The 17,396-nt window shown below is 39.8% G+C and overlaps 1 protein-coding gene across 1 annotated transcript; it reads right to left on the reverse strand.

Annotated features, from left to right (window-relative positions):
* Positions 1-1,212: 1,212 nt before the first annotated feature.
* NEUROD4 (neuronal differentiation 4) lies at positions 1,213-2,208 on the reverse strand. Its single transcript, XM_059183561.1, has one exon. The coding sequence runs from the start codon at positions 2,206-2,208 to the stop codon at positions 1,213-1,215; it is 996 nt and encodes a 331-aa protein (XP_059039544.1).
* Positions 2,209-17,396: the final 15,188 nt, after the last annotated feature.

Genomic DNA, 17,396 nt, shown 5'->3' on the forward strand with positions numbered 1-17,396 from the left:
ATTATGTTTTAAAAGTGAGGAAGAGGTAACAATTAGGGGAGGAGATAATGAATATGTGCATTGGAAAAATTCAAGTTTGGTCAATAAATTCACTGGTGTTTATCCTTCTAGAAAATATAATAATAATTGTTGTGGGCAGAAGTCAGCAGTTTTAACCATGTTTTCTGTAACCAAATGAAATTTATCTTGCCAGAGAAAGTTTGGTTTTCCTATGGGCAGGTGTGAGATAGGAGGAGTCTCCCAACTATGGTTAGTTATTATAGCCAATAGCCATTTTATTGCTTTTGAATATGACCTGGGTTTTTTGCTGATTTCAATAGCAACACCTGAGCTTCTTCAGAATTCCCAGAGTCTCTGGGTTATTGAGGCTATGAAATGGTCTAGATGACTTCTTTAAGTCCCATTGATCATCAGAGTCTGGGGTTACAGTGACTTCCTTGCCCCACCTCTAGTGCTGAAGAAATGTTTTTGAAATATTATCAAGAATCAAGCTGGTATGAGATCTCTATTGTGGTTCTTAAATTACTAATGAAGGGATGGTCAGTTTTCAACCAACAAGAAATAGAGCTAATCTCTTAAAAGAACATGCTCTGTTATTCACAGTGAAAGCCAAGTCAGGTTTTAGCTTTTGGAGGCTATTTTTAGATAGATGCAAAGAAGTCCTATCAAGTCCCAGAGAAAAATGCATCTTGTGCTCCTTTGGCAACTCCATCTAATCATTTCACACATCCTGTCCATTTCCCAATATTCTTCAATCCTTTCAGTTTCAAAAATTTTATAGGTGTGGACAGCAAAGTCATTGAATTTCAGAGCTGTGAAGGTCTTTAGAAATCACCTAGACTACCTAGACTTAAAAAAATTGTCCGATTTTACCAGTAAGTAAACAGAGGTCAGCAACGAAAAATTAATTGGCATAGATCATTCAGTGAGTTTTTGGTATCATTTGAATAGGGCCCAGGACTTCTGTTTTATTTCCACATGGTTGTAACAATCCAATAATTTCACTTGAGGACCCTAACTAAAGGAATCAATGCAATATGAGAAACTGATAAGAAAAGAGAGTGGCTGGTGCAGGACGGCCCAAATGGACTGGGGATATTGCGTCCAATATATATCTATAGGGTTCCTTTAAGGTCATTGATTTTTCATCTCAACCACTTGAATTGTAGAAAACATTTCCATATTATCCTCTGCAATGTTTGTCTTACTGCCCTAATCAGTAAAGATTGTATTAAGTTGGGCCCCAATGCCATGGTGGGGGTAGGAATCATAGGACATATCTATGGGAACATCATAGCGAGGTGTAGCAGCCTGAAATGGAGTTGAATGCACATGCCCTGAGTTTAGACTTGCAGAGGGGTAATGTGGCATGAAGCTGTAGGATTTATCTAGGTCAGGAGAGCCATCCTGCTTCAAGGAGAAGTTCCCACTGATGCTCAAAGGTGGAGTGAGTGGGCCCTCATAAGGTGGTGTACTGCAGTCAGGTGGATGGCTCCCAAAGGATGATTCTCCCAAACTCTTGAATACTGGGGGTTTGAGATTAATAAGATGTGTTTCCATATGGCCATAAGGAGGACTGGGGAGCCCAGGAGACTGATAGTTGAAGTTATGGACAGAAATGGCAGAGTCACAAATAGGAGATTTCTCCTCATGCTTCTCCAGAAGGACAGACTGAGGGCCTAGCTGGAGGCATCCAGCCACCAGGTTGCTTGTGGGCTGAGACAGACCTTTGCAGAGCATCTCCACAAAGCCCTTCCCTTCAGGTGTCTGTCCAGTTTCCAGGACCTCAGACAAAGCCCAAATATAGTTCCTGGCCAGTCTTAGAGTCTCTATCTTGGAGAGCTTTTGGGTCTTTGAGTAACATGGCATGACTCTCCTCAGGTTGTCCAGGGCATCATTCAAGCCGTGCATCCGGGTCCGCTCTCTAGCATTGGCCTTAACTCTTCGGGCCCTGAATCTCTCAAGGCGAGCTTTTGTCATCTTCTTTTTCTTGGGACCCCTTCTCTTAGGCTTCTCCCCATCCTCTTCCTCCTCTTCTTCCTCCTCAATACTGTCATGCTCTTCAGCTAAGCTTCCAAGCATCCCATAAGCAGCTGGTCTTCTTTCCTCCTCCTTCATCTCATTCTGAGAGCTCAGACCTTTGTCCATCCAAGATGGTGTGTTGACCAACTCTGTCACCTCCTTGGATTTCACATAAGGTTTTGCCATTCCTAGATTCTGGGAAAGGAAATGTCAATGATTAATATCTTTGAATATCTGCCTTTATTTAAATGTAAACTTTCTTTTTATATATTAGATAAAAATCACAGAATTGGGGCACCTGGGTGGCTCAGTGTGTTAAGCCTCTGCCTTCGGCTCAAGTCATGATCTCAGGGTGTCTGCCTCTCTGCCTACTTGTGATCTCTCTGTCAAATAAATAAATAAAATATATTTTTTTTAAAGCACAGAATTGTATTGGGATTCAACTTATGATTATCTAGTCCAAGTCCACCATTCTGAATAAGTTATCTAAGGCTCAAATAAATGCCCAGAACACTAATATAGCTATGGCATATTACAAAAAAACCAACTAAAGAAAATGGAAATTGACTTGATTCTTCATTATAGGGCCAGTGCTTTACTCTTTTTATTCTCTGGTACTTTGTCTCATAGATACTCTATGCAAAAATAACTGATATAATGGTCAAACATATTTTTCCTTCTTCCCAGAATGCATATCATAAAGGGAAGAAGATAAGATGACCATATAAATTATTGTCCAAATAGAGAAATTCCTGAAAGTAAAAGAGGATACTAAAGTAATTATAACTATATAATATATATACAATAATTATAATTATTACAAAATTTGAAAAGAATATTAATAAGTAAACTGTTATATTTAATACTATAAAATAGATGAAACACTGTTTCATTCAGACTACTTTGTTATCCCAGCCTCTATTTAGAGATATATCACATATATTTAACCTATAACATTCCATGCTTCCCACTAACTCTACCAACTGTTAGGTCCAACCATCCTAGGAAAGAACCATGCCACAACTAGTTGCTATGTGACATGAAATATTTCCTCACCATCACCTGAAGAGCATTTTGCTTTTCACCAAGCACCTTGTGGCTTGTCCAGTATAGTGGTGTTAGAGGTGTTAGTGATATGGTGTCTAAAAGGATCAGGAAAAGAGAGCAGGGTTACCACTGACCATTTTTTTCAAATTGACCCATATGTTACAATGATAACTCTTCCATTGTACATGCATCTCACATCATCAGACAAGACTATGGCAGAGCACCTAGATTTATAAGCCAGAGGTCTAAAAAGCTCACTGAAGATTATTTTATTGCAACTATTATAAAAATACTTCATTAAAAATGAAAAATCTGGAACAAATGCCAGACTTAAAATGGTAGCTGCAAACATTGAAATAGCCTGACTACTTTAATTTATTTGCCTCTCAGATACAATTTAATATGAATTTTCTTTGACAATATTGCAGTATGAAAACCAGAAGACATCAGTAGTTAATAAACATTTTGTGTTCAATTCTGGAAGAATGCCTTGTTTTGAGATTTTCTGATCAATTTGTATATATATAATTTACCAAATAAAAGTATCTGAGAAGCTCCATTTGGGCAACCCAATTTATCAGCTTGGTCTTTGAAACATTAAACCTTCCATCACTTTTGTATATCGGAAAAAAGAGAGCATGATAAATGTTTTTTGATCCTTAAAGCTTGGGCCCCAAACCAATGAATGCAGGAATTAGCACATAGATTTTTAAAATATAAATATATGATTTGATTTGTTTCTGGTAATTTGAACTTGTTTTCCTTGTAACCTCATTTACCTCCTATAAATAATTAATGTTACCACATTGCAAAAACAGCCTAGGTTTCATGTTAATCAGCACAGAAATCATGTCAGCTTGACTTACTCACTTAATAAGGTTTCCTGGGTAAGCAGCTTTATTGAAAACACACGTTGGAACCTATTGGTCAATTGGCTGCCCAGGCCAAGTTAGAAAATCCCATTTTTAATATGGATGATGGAGCTTGTGTGCTGAGCTGCACTTCTAACTCAGCTAGCTATCCAGAGGGAGGGTGCAGGACCTAATTAACTTTCTGTTAAAGTAACACAGACCTTTCTGAGGCAGGTGCACTCTGAGGCCAAAGAGGATGGAGTAGGCTTGGGAAACGTAATGTTCCACACGTAATTATAAAAACACTTGTGTGGCCTTATAGCCAACCTCGGAGGGAAATAGGGATTTATGCCTGTTTTGTAGTTGAGGTCACTGTGGGTCAGAGATTAAGTGACAGAAATGCAAAAATGTAAAGCTGATAGAGCAGGACACACCAGGTCTTCTGATTCCAAATCCTAGGTTTTATGGGTTTCTTCTCCTTTCTTTTTCCATCACAACTACAGGAAGAAAGAAAGCCACTTTGACTTTAGGAGATGTGAATCAGTAGAACTAAGTCACCAGGAAATGACCATCATCCAAAGAGAGGCTAGTTTAGGTGTTCTTTGCAGTGTTAACTCTCATATTCCAGGATTCCTTCCTCTTCCAAATTTTTTTCTTGTTCCTTACACCCTTTTATTCTCCCACCTTCTCTTAATCTTCTACTTTCTCCTTTTCTTCCCTCTCTTCCTTCTCTTTCTCTCATCTCCTCTTCACCATCATATCACTGAGTCATACTTACAAGCCTGAGAACAACTGAGAAGGAAGATTCAAGAGAGGAAATCAGAATCTCCTGAATTACCCCTGAAACTGAATACCACTCTAGCCTCTGTAATTGGCCTTTTTATTATTTTATTTTTATTTTTATCTCCACATCCCCTACCTCTGGAAATTAGCCAAGCTCTGTCAATCCTCATCCTCCTCAAGAAATGGGATTAGGAGAAGAGTAAATTATCCTTTGCCTTTAACATAATTTAATGGTTCCTGTAAGAGTCAAAGAGCTATTTTCAAATTAGATTATCAGCAGGTATGAAGGAAAACAACCAACTGGCTTTAGCTAAAACCATGAAAAAGGACAATCATGGGAAGAATGGATGGCTCCAATTTAAATCTCTCTTTCCCCCTAGATTCTGGCCCCTTAGCCCTAAGAGAAACCCATGGATATTTGATGTGGCTTTGAAATCTTGGAAGGTGAAATAACACACACTCTAGGCCCAACTCTTCTGATTCCTGGTTGCTGACCTCAAACATATTACATGACTCTCTGATCTTCCATTTCCTCTTTGATAAAATAGGAATAAGGTATATTCAACATGGTTCTTGCATGGTAAATAATAAGAAAAGGTTTTGTAGACCTTAAATGCTATAAAACATTATCCATATATTAATCTTGTGTTTATTCTTTAATTCTCTTATCTAATCTATTTACACATTTGCATATTCGAAAATAGAAATTGCTTCTCACAGATGAATGGTAAAAGTAGATTGTACTAACTACTGTGCCCATTATTATCTTGAGGAAAACTCCTCTGATTGGCTCAGAAGATAATCTGACAATTGCCCTATGCAGCTGGACAGCAGACTCTGGAGTCAGATTACCTGAGTTTAAATTTCAGTTCTATTACTTACTAGATGGGTGACCTTAGCCAAGTTTCATAACTTTTTTGGGCCTTATCCCCCCTCTTTAAAATGGGAATAATAATAGTCCTACCACATAGGATTACTGTGAGTATAATGAGCTAATGTATTTAAATATTTTGAATAATGCCAGACATCATAAATGCCACGTGAGTGTTAGGTACTATTGTTCCTAAAGTTCATCATGAATTCTTCCAGTCACATGGAAAAAAATAAGCATAATTGCAATCTGTGCCTAATATTGATTTTATGCCAACAAAAGCCAATAGCTCTATCTCAACAAACATTTTCAAAAATGTTTGCCGAACCCACTCCTCTAACTTCCTATTGAAACTAAATATCAAAGCTTCTATCCCGTTGCAAGAGATGAGGAAAAGAAGTTCTATCAGCTGCCTCTACCAGATTGACTAAAACTCTTCCACCATTCAAGAAGGAAGTTAGGCTCTTTCATTCTGCTTTTAAATCTGGAGACAGAAATTTAATGGACACTCCTACTCAATTACATGAATTTTTATGTTCATAAAGTTTCTGGTGGAATATAGAAAATTCTTGGCCCTTGGACATTTTTCCTTTTGTCTGATTAAACACTATTGGGGATAAGACTTTCCTACCAGAATAAAATACCAGAGCTCTGAAGAGAAAAATAAAGTGTCTCTTAAATAGAAGTAAAAGCCAGGACTCCTCAAAGACTTTTTTAATTTTTTTTTTTTGCCTTTGATTTTTTCCACCTACATATCTCCAATGCATCAAAAAGTTAGCAGAGACGGGATGCCTGGGTGGCTCAGTTGGTTGGATAACTGCTTTTGGCTCAGGTCAGAATCCCAGAGTCCCAGAATCGAGTCCCGCATCGGCTCCCAGCTCCATGGGGAGTCTGCTTCTCCCTCTGACCTTCTCCTCGCTCATGCTCTCTCTCACTGCCTCTCTCTCAAATAAATAAATAAAATCTTTAAAAAAAAAGTTAGCAGAGGGGAAAAGATGATGAACATCCAGTTTTAGACTTGAGAATTGAAAATGTGTGTGATATAGTTCAAGGAGACTAGCTTAGTTCTCTCCAGAACAAGTGTCTAAATCTACCATGGCTTTTAGCCTGTTAATGAACCAGCTCAGGGGTATATTGAAAGAATCATGAAACTGAGACTCTCTTCACTCATTTATTACTTACCTATTAAATGAACATAGAAAAATTATTTTAATTTTTTTACCCTTAGGGCAAAGTGGATATGATATTTCTCTCTTTCATATCGCATTCAGAAGCTTTAATGAAAAGCAAGGAAACCAAGCACAAGAACTTATACTTTGTAAAGTTATTATGTAAATGTAATGGTTGGCAATTGTTTGATAAAAGCAGTATGGGAAAGTCTATAGCACTACACAGAGTATTGTGATAAACGATTTTAAGTTTCCCCAAATTTTACAAAAGAAATTAGCTCTCAAAATATACATGGAGCTGACTCCAGTGTAGCAAAATCAATGAATATTGGCTCTGGAGGAATCATACAGCCTTCCTTGACTCCATCCTCAAATGCATTCTAATTCTCTAAAGCCCGTTTTATTCTTTGATCTTGGAATTGGGACATCCTTACGCATCTACACATTATAACAAAATTTTGGCTTATCTTTAGGGTCTTCTTAAATGTCACATTTACCCAATTCTTTCAAATTTGGAATTGTCTCTCATTTTTTTTTAAACCTGTTCTAGCAAAATGTTTGCTTAGGTAATGATTTTGACTACCCAATACTTTAAATACTGAGACTGAGGTCATTGAGCATGACTATTATGTGGAGCTGTACTGAATTCATCTGACACTTTTACTAATTTTCTTATTTGTTGTGGAGAAGTTTCAACTGATGAATAAGTGAGTAAGGAGTGCTTGCATGTGTGTGTGGGTGATTAGACAGTGTCTTTCTTCTTGGAAGCTGCTTGTACTCCCTTCACTTCCTTATCCTATGACTAAATCCTAAATGCAACAGAAAGGGAACTATCCAGCTCAGTTTCTAGGGAATCTAAGCACCAGACAGGCTGAATGCCTTGCTCAGAGTTGCAGAGTCTTCCCTCTGAAAAGACAGAATGCAGACCAGAGTGCTCACAAGCTGCCCTACCTAGAAACATCCTGTGGGACTGTTTCATGCTCTTCCAATACAACTTTTTATACTCTACCACTTGTTTAATATCTACACACACACACACACACACACACACACACACAGAGGCACATCTTATTCAACATGACCATGTCATACTTCAATCTTCATAGCCTCAGATTCAAATGGTGAACTTTGCAAACAGAAATTACTCAATCTTTCAGTTTGACCACTTGTTCTCAAACACTCACCTCTGGTCTTTCTGTCAAAAAACAAGGCAAGCATTTTACACTTATTAGTATTGTTATGAATACATTTTGGGGGTGGTTAATGATGAGTGAGAGGCAGAGGAGATGAAAATATACATGGTCAATATTTCTTTTCTGATTTCTAAGCAGAAGAACTGAGGAAAAGGAAAGTTTCCCCACTTTGTCACAACTATCTAAGAATTTTTAGCAGACAAAATGGGGGCAATGGTAAGAATATACCCCATGGCTTTCCAGCATCCTCTCTCATCCCTTGTTCTATTGCCTTTCCTCCTTTTCCCCATCCACTTTCTGCACAGCCCTAAAATGCGGTGAGCAGAGCAAAGGATTGAGTCAATTCTTGCAACCTACTTGCTGAGCCATCTCAGAAAAGCAGTTAAACTTTCTAGACACTTTCCTCCTGCATTAATAAAATGGAAGGGTGGGTTTGACAGAAAAGGGGGAAGATAATTTGTAATATCAGCTTTATAAAAATGATTTGGACTAGGAGTTTCACTTTGGGTCGTAAGTGCTATGGGAATTAGTGAAATTATTAAAACTTTAATATCTGTCCCTAAGTGTTCTCTCTCTGCTTCTCTGTTCCAGTTTCCTAAACCCCACTCCCTCCTCTCCTAGCCCAGAAGAACCTTACCTGAACCCAGCTGCTCCTCTAGGTATGTGGGAACTTCCCACAGAAACTTTAACAGTCCCATACCAACCCATCCAAGGGCTCACCTCTGTCAGTAGCAGTCCCTGGTATGAACTCTGTGAATCTGCGTCCTGGAGGAGACTCAGAGAACCCAACTCTCCCTGACCATCCAGATCATAGGAGATGCTATTAGCGATCCATGTTAAACCGACCACTGCCTCTTAGAAATGCTACTGAATCTGCTTTTTCTGACTGTGTTTTGTTCTCTCCTTCCTTGGAGTTCTGTATCCTCCTCCAGGACGCCTTTGGGCTGATGTCCCCGTTGCAACTGGTCTTCAGTACCTCCTCTGCGTGGTTAGTTCCCCGGAGTGGAGTTTTCAGAACCACAGCCTCTGGGCAGCTCCTGAGCTCTGACTGGAGCCTCCGAGTTGCAGCAGTTTGATTGCTTTCCCAGCTGACCAGGGCGCGGTGATGCCGCCCCGGATCTAACTCCTCCCCTTCTCCAGCCGAAAGACACACCTACTTCAGAGGGCCCCTCAGGCCAAGTCCAGCTTACCATTCAACTGTTTTGTTTATTTGCTTGTTTGTTTGAATAGGGATAAAAGTTAGTAGAAAGAGAATATGGGGGGTGGGGAGTTGCTGAAGTTGAGAGACAAAGAAAAAAAAGGACTGCAAATATTTGTGATTTAAAAAGTAAGAAATGGGGTAAGAGAAAATTGAGGTCGACTTGGAGAGAGAGCTAAGAAGAGTGAATGGAAAGTGGCGCACGTCTGAAGAGTCAAAAAATAAGAAAGACACAGGCCCAGAACACAGCATCATTGACTGTTACCTTATGCATGTAGATTGGTGTCTTTTCTTTTAAAACTTCAGAATTCTAAAAGTGGATGGAAAAAAATATCCTCCTCTCATTTCTTTTCCACATGTCAAACTTATTTCCATTTAAAAACCTTTTTACTGTAATTAGTGAATATAGCCAAAGCCACATCTCTATTTGTTGTACCATTCTTTCAACTTTTCTGTTTGCTTGAAATTTATAAAAATATAAAGTAAATGAGTGAAATATTTCATTGTTAAGGACTCTTAGCTCCTCAAATCACAAACTGATATCCATGATTGTTTTTCAAAAATATATCAAAATATATTGTTAAGCATTCAGTTAGAAAAGGTCCATCTGAGTAGCAGCTGACTTGGAAGAAAAGAAAGGTCCTATAAGTTTTTAAATCCCTGTGATATTTTGAAGTAATATTAATTGGCTAGAACAGAAAAAGAAAACTACAGCTGGAAAGATTTATAGAAAACATACGGATATATGTTATTACAGAGAGCTACCTAGGCAAAGCATAGAATCTTCATTTTAAGATGTAAAGGATTTTGTAAACTTCTAGTGGCTCTGGGGAGGAAAGGGAAGGGTGCTTGGATCAAGCAACTGACTGAATGATAGTAATTCAACTTCACTTCCATATCAGTCTTCACATCTGTAAAAGGATCTGATCAGTTTTTCCATCAGTGGCAAGATAGAATTCTGAGCCCAAGCTCTACTTCTTTTGGAAATTGCCTTGAAAAGAATCCTCCGGGTTTTTGGAAATCATTTGCTCTACCAATGCAATGGGCACATGTCTACTAGAGATGAAGAGCTATGAGAATGCCTTATGTGCAAAGAAAGGTGCAGAAGGTTAAAACAAAAGATGGGTTTACTGTCAATAAGGCTGAAAAACATATCTTAGGTTTGAAATAGTTCATTTTTTAAAAACTCTGATATAGGTGTCATATGACTCTTGTCCTTTACACATGCATCTACAAACAGAATAAAAATTAACTTTTTTTCAATTTTTATAGGAAGTTATTCATCTTCAGCGAATCTTAAGCTTTTAATTATTCCTCTTGTGTTTCCTCTCATGAAATATCTGCTCAGCAAAATAAACTTCATTTTCAGAGGAATTAAATAATGCATGCTAGGCAAGGTGGATTTCTGAAAACCAGATCAGATTCTCCTCTTCATCCAGAAGAAATTTATCTATGGAGTAATTTGTGCTTAGGAGAGAGCTGCAATGAGCATGTATAGAATGGATTGATCCCCTATTTTGTGTCTTCACAGCCATGTCCATGGATATTTGATAGTTTAGGATATTGGTGATGTTAGTATCCTGCCTATGCAATGCTCAAAGAGCAGGTGAGAGTAGTGGATTGTGGATTAGCAGAAAGGTGAACATATTGAGACAAAGATGAGGGTGGGGACAGAACATTCTGTGGGGCTCTTTGCTGTCTCTGACAGATGTAAGAAACTAAACACAATAGGATTAGCTCTCAAAACACATTCAATTGTGTGTATGTGTGTGTGCCTATGTGTGCAGCCTGAGAAGGGCATTGAGGAGGACGCTGAATTTTCTTTATGAATTGCTTTTTGCAGAGGGAGGGATGGAATTTATTTCATCGGGTCACCCTCATCACAACTCCTGGAAGGTTATACAGACGGTTGGCTATTGAACTCCGGGAGCAGGAAGGGGGCCGTGCCCGAGGGGTGCGTGCAGTCAGCAGAGGAAAGGGGCGGTGACTGCCTGCAGAACATTTACATTCATTCTCCTCCCCGACATGGTTTCTGGGCCAGAGGGCCAATCCCCAGGCCTTCCTTCTTTCTCTATGCTTTTTGTAAAGCTGTGAGCTAACCTGTTAGAACCATCTGCTGGGTGGGGAAAATGCAGCCAGTGCTCAGTTGCCGGCCCACAAGCCCAGAGCCATTGAAGCAGAGAGGAGGGAGGCAACAGGCAGATTTATGGGCAGCAATCTGTTCCCCCCACCCCAGGCCCCTCTGCCAGGAGACAGCTTGATAATCCATCAACCCCACTAATGAATTAATTAGTATTCCCAGTAATCCTGACCCCCAAAGGAGACTGGCCCACGGGCCCCTGAGGGGACTAGAAACTGCCTTCTTCAACCAGACACACTGAAGTCCCGGGACCAATGCCTGACATTAGGCCCCAGGGTGCTCAGCTACATGCCACAGACCCTGTTGTTAAGATCCCCAGATGTCCCTCCTTCTCACCTTCCCTCGGGAGGCAGCTAGCTTTTGCTGAATTGAAACCAATACTATCAACAAATGCAGTCCAGAGCCATAAATCAGGGATGGTAGAAAGTAAAGATTGAGGCTGCCCATATTTAGGATAAAACTTGAACCAATCCTGAAGCTGCTCTCCAAGGATTAGTACAGGGTTCGAGTAGGGTAAGATAGAGGCAGAAGGTAAAGGAGGCACAGTCCCTACCCTCACTAAGCTCCAGTTGGGCAATGACACGGGGCCAAAAATAATCGTGAAACAGGTTGAAACAAAGTGATTTGTGAACACGACTTTCTCTGAACAAAGACTGCAGTGGAACAGAGCTGAGTTGAGTCAGCTGAGTTTCTGAAGGGTCTGGAGACCGGCATGTGGGCGTTTAACAATCCTCCCTTACAACTGTAAACTCTTTCAATCTTTTACAAAACTCTGAGATGTAGTGGGGTGAAAAAAAGCTTGGGAGTAAGGAAAGTGTTCTAAATCTTGGTCTGCCTCAAACTGTGTGACCATGATGAGTGATATGAGCTCTCTGTGCCTCACATCATCAGTCAATGATTGGGTTGGATCATGACCTCTTCAGTTCCTTCCAGCTCTAATATTTAGTGATGATAACACAGTTCAATGTTACAGTTCCCCTTTTGAGAATGAATAACACTAGACCTTCAAAAGTATACAGTCTGAGTCCCCAGGTTTGAGTAAGATAACAAGCCAGGTTAATGACAAAAGTAGGTTTAGAAAACAGGTAGTAGACATGGGAGTCCTCTCTCCACCCAGATTCCTGGTCTTTTGGGGAAGAACACTTTTTAAAAAAATATTTTTATTTATTTATTTATTTGACATAGAGAGAGATCACAAATAGGCAGAGAGGCAGGTAGAGAGGGGGGGGGGGAAGCAGGCTACCTACTGAGCAGAGAGCCCAATGCGGGACTCCATCCCAGGACCCTGAGATCATGACCTGAGCCAAAGGCAGTGGTTTAACCCACTGAGCCACCCAGGCACTCCAGAAGGACACTTCTGACTAAACCTTCTCCTACCCCATTCATTCAAGATCTATTCTTTTGGGCATTCACAAGGCACACAGAGTGACTCATTCCAGTAACAAAATAACAACCTGCATTTGTTAAAAATCTGTTGGGAAACTTCTGAACCTTGGGGAGCCCTACAACCTGCCTCAGTGACCTTCTCTGTACTTGCAATAACCCAACTTCTACGAGCAAAGTCATCCTGCACTCATTTGAAACCTAGCATTGCCTTTTACTAATCATGTCCCTTCAGAGAAGCTATTTGTCTCTCTGGGCCTCAATTTCTTTGTCTGTCAATTGAAGGTAATAATGTTTATCCAATAAACCTGCCCTGAGGAGTATGTATCTCATTAAATATGAGATAATGTATGCAAAGTACCTAGTATAGAGGCAGGCTTTTTGCAAGTACTCAATAAATTGCAGTTTTTGTTGGTATTTTGAATTAAACATTTAAATCTGATTTTTCATCTCTTAGAAATCGAGGAAAAGCTGATGTCAAGTCTTCATATAGAGTTCATATTTCTGTGCTCCTACCTCCATATAAGTATTCCTCCTTTATAAGAATGACCATATTATATTCCTTTATCCAAGAAATGAATTTTATGTGTATATAAAACCCTAGGTACTGTGTAAGATTCTGGGAATACAGAGCTGAATAAGATTCCTCATTCTTAACCAACTTTCAGCACAGTGGCAGAGGCGGAGAACCAAATTATATAAGTATATAAATCAAAAACTCCACTTCTCAATGTCTTTCTAACACAATTACATATGTGCCCCAGGAGCCACGTATAGGACAGAGATGTTAATTGCAGTGTTGTTTTAATAGTGAGAAAGTACGTTATCAACACTTTAAGTAACCAATGGTTTAGCCAACCCATAGAATATTACTTAATTTGCATGGCCTGGCCTATACATGCTAACAAGAAGTGTACTATATGTATTAACATGCTGTGGGAGGAAATGGAAAGCAATGGGTAAAAATATAGGTTCCATATGATACGTTTAATTTTTTGAATGCATATGCTAAATAATAGATATTGTACACACACATTTACAAACTGATAACAGTGAGTTTTTCCTCAGGATATCTCCTTACTGAGATTAAGTAGATTGAGATTAGGTAGTTATCAAAGGAAATTGTTTTCTTTTTGTCCAAGAATAATGTATTCTTATATAATCTCTGTATGCAATATTGATATTAATATATAAGTTAATATATGCTATTTCAAAAATCTTGTTTCCAGGCACCTGGGTGGCTCAGTCATTAGGCATCTTCCTTAAGCTAAGTTCATGATCCCAGGGTCCTGGAATCGAGGCCCACATCGGGCTCCCGGCTCGGCGGGAAGCCTGTTTCTCCCTCTCCCACTCCCCCTGGGTGTGTTCCTTCTCTCTCTGTCAAATAAATAGATTTTTTTTAACTTTTTAAAAATCTGATTTCCCACTCATAGCCAACCTTATTTTCAGGGAAATCTAACAATCCCCTCCACCCCAGGCCCAAACACTGGCTACATGGCCACATGCCTCCTCCATAACAAGACCATCACCCTAGCTCCCACCAACTCTGCCCTCATACCCTCAGTCCCAAGAGCATTTGCCAAATTTTAGGAGCAAACTTTATGTAGAATTTAAGGGGCTTCAGTCATGTGATTGTTAAGCCAAAGAAATGTATGGTAGAGGGCAATAAGGATTGTCTAAGAATCCAGCCTTAATTTATGCCACTGGCAGAAGATTAGAATAAAAATGAATAAAACCAAGTCTTCTGGGAAGACTATGCAGAGCACTCCCCTTGGCACTCTCCCATCACAGCCAAAGCTCCACTCCTCCAAGTGGACACAACACCATCTTAGAGACTGTCCCCAGATCGTGGTAGCTTTCAGCGGTCTGCTTCGTTCGGCCAGTGCCCTAGGCCCATCACTTCTAAACATTCATGAACTGAGTGAGATAGAAGCCAATGAGAAGAAACTGATTACTAACAGTAATAATTCATAGCTAATCTTTATGGACATATACCATATTTTAGATGCTACTTTGAGGGCTTTTCATGTATTAATCTATTTTGTCATTACAAGAGTCTTATGAAGTAGGTAGGTAGTAATAGTAGAATCATTTCTGTTTTAGAGGCAAATTGATCCAATACAGAGAGGGTGAATCACTTGCCCAAGGCCACTCAGGAAGTGATGGTGTCTTAAATGATGGTGTTGGAATTTGGATACAAATAGTCTACCTCTACTACATGATATTACCTTCTTGAAGTAGGTAACTGATAGTTAACTCTACATCTAAAATCTATTCCCTGAATTCCCCAGCAGGGATACTAAAAGTAAAATGATTAACAGTGTTTGCCAGGAACAGCTGACAGGATGGCATCCTTATCTGGTTCCTTGCTGTCCAGGGTATGTTTAGAAGAATCATGGTTTGCTCATAATATACTAGGCTGAGAGTCAATTTCAGGAGACTTTTTACCTCTACAATGGATACTTCAATATGGAGAGAGGGTAACATCTTTGTACCTAGAAGCTTACATAGTAGGAGAACTACTTTCCATTCATCTGGCCTTCCTGAGCCCCAATCTAGCCCAGATCTCATGCTCTGAGACAGTATTTTATGAATCCAGGGCAGAGAGAATGACCTCTCTTATGAAAATAAAATGTAAAACCTGTTAGGATTTGAGCCAAGTAGAGTATTGAAAGACCATTGTGGGAGCTAGTTGTTGAAGCAGACCATATACTGTTGACCAGCCTTAGACTCATCTTCCAAGGTGGAGTTTTTCCTTTATCCCACTAATTTTAAGAGAACAAAAGTACCAGAAGAATACATGAAATATCTACATAGTGCAGTTCCCAAACTCTGGTGTTCTCCTTTTGCAATAAGTGATTTTTCAACCAGAGAAGTCTGGTTGAATTTCTCAAACATTTTTCCCTTCTCCCTGCTCACCCATTCTCTCAGCCAGAACTACGTTCCTTTCCAGACATTTTAATTTCTGGTATGAGTTAGGAAGGCAGGGGATCAGGCAACAAAGAGAATATAAAGTTCTGCTGGCCCTTTGGGGTTCAAAGATGAGTATTTTAAGATCCCAGAATTCTAGTGTGCGGAAAGGGTAGGGATAAAGCAGGAAACTGACATTTACAATGTGTCTACACCATACAGTTGCTGCATCAGTAATCTGCATATATCATCTCTTTCAGAAATACAACCAGTATTTTGTGAATTTTAACATTTTTCCAAGAGCTTTACCAACATGACTTCATTTAATTGCGGCAACAACCCTTTGGGATGGGGGCTAGTATTATCACCTTTTTTTTAATAGATGAGGAGCATGAGATTCATTAATCCATGCATTCAATAAATATTTGACTGCTTCTTATGTCCAGTGAGCACTGGGGATATATCAGCAAACAAACCAGAAAGGACAAGTGACTTGCCCAAGATCACACAGCCAAGAAATGAAGTCTATGCTTTGAAAGCCTAGGTATGTCCCTTTTATTTATTCTTATTATTATTCTGTTCTTTTAATCCTTAAGCACTGGGAGGATAGATTCAAATGAAAACCAAGTAAATACTCCAACCTCCTCCAAAAAGTCACATTGATCAAATAAAGGCAAGTAATGCTTCCAGATAGTTCCACAAAAAGGGATTCTCTATGACAGGTTCAACAGTCTCCACATCCCCACCCATCCTCCCAAACACGGTTGTGCACATACACACACACACACAAACACACTCACACAGAGACAACACACAACTATTGTGTTACATGCCATTTCTTCATATCCAGGGTGACTGTAAGTTCTGGTTTGCTAGTATAGTCAGTTTGTGCCTGTTGTAGATTAATTAATGTCCACTAATAACTTTAGAGTCCCTTTCACTTTAAAAAAAAAATCCCTGGGATGCCTGGGTGGCTCAGTCAGTTAAGCGGTTAAGCTGTTGCCTTCAACTCAGGTCATGATCCCAGAGACCTGGGATCAAGTCCCTCATTTGGCTCCTTGTTAGGCAGGAAGCCTACTTCTGTCTCTGCCTCACTTGCTTGTGTTCTCTCTCTCTCTGACAAATAAGTAAATAAAATCTTAAAAAAAAAAAAAAAAAAAACCACCCAGCTTTCATGTATACTGATCACCCTACTCACACTCTGCCCTGAAGTTCCAAACTTGCCTGTTCCTGGACTTTAGGACCTTAGCCCTCCCTTGTCCGCACTAGTTTACTCCACGTTAAAGGGGGAAAGGCTGCCACTCCTCCCCCAGGCTCAAAATAGTCATGATCAAGGTAGTTGGAGGGCTGTGAAGATATTGCAGGGTGAGGCTTTATGAGCAAAAGATGATTAAAATGAGAATTGGGGAAGGTAAGGTATGGGAGAAGAGATTAAAAGGCAGACACAAAGACAAAACCCCCTCTAACCCATCCAGTGACACCCCCCCCCATGAAAAAACACCCCAGACCAGCTCTTGATATCCTACCCCCCTCCCTTCTGCAGGCACCCAGCTGAAGCCAGGAGTTAGAGGCCCAGATCCAGCTTTAAGGGTGGGAGCTGTTTATTCCCCCAGGCTAGAAGGGATTTAACATCTTTAAAGGCTAAATCACAGCTCTGAATATTTTCCCTGGGTACCAGCTGAGGCCAAGTTAAAACCGCAGCACTCTCTTCCAGAAAACTCCTGTAGTAATTCGTGGGGAGAATTGCCGCCTATTATTCGGGGTGCTGGCGAGGTCTTTCCCTGGATATTGCTTTTCTCTCCTAGAATGTTATTTATCAGCAGTATTGA

This window comes from Mustela lutreola, chromosome 8 (assembly GCF_030435805.1).
Source record: "Mustela lutreola isolate mMusLut2 chromosome 8, mMusLut2.pri, whole genome shotgun sequence".
Classification (NCBI taxonomy): domain Eukaryota; kingdom Metazoa; phylum Chordata; class Mammalia; order Carnivora; family Mustelidae; genus Mustela; species Mustela lutreola.

What these genes read in the sequence shown, in the direction of transcription:
- NEUROD4 (XM_059183561.1), bottom strand. Translation starts at nt 2,208, where the DNA reads ATGGCAAAACCTTATGTGAAATCCAAGGAGGTGACAGAGTTGGTCAAC.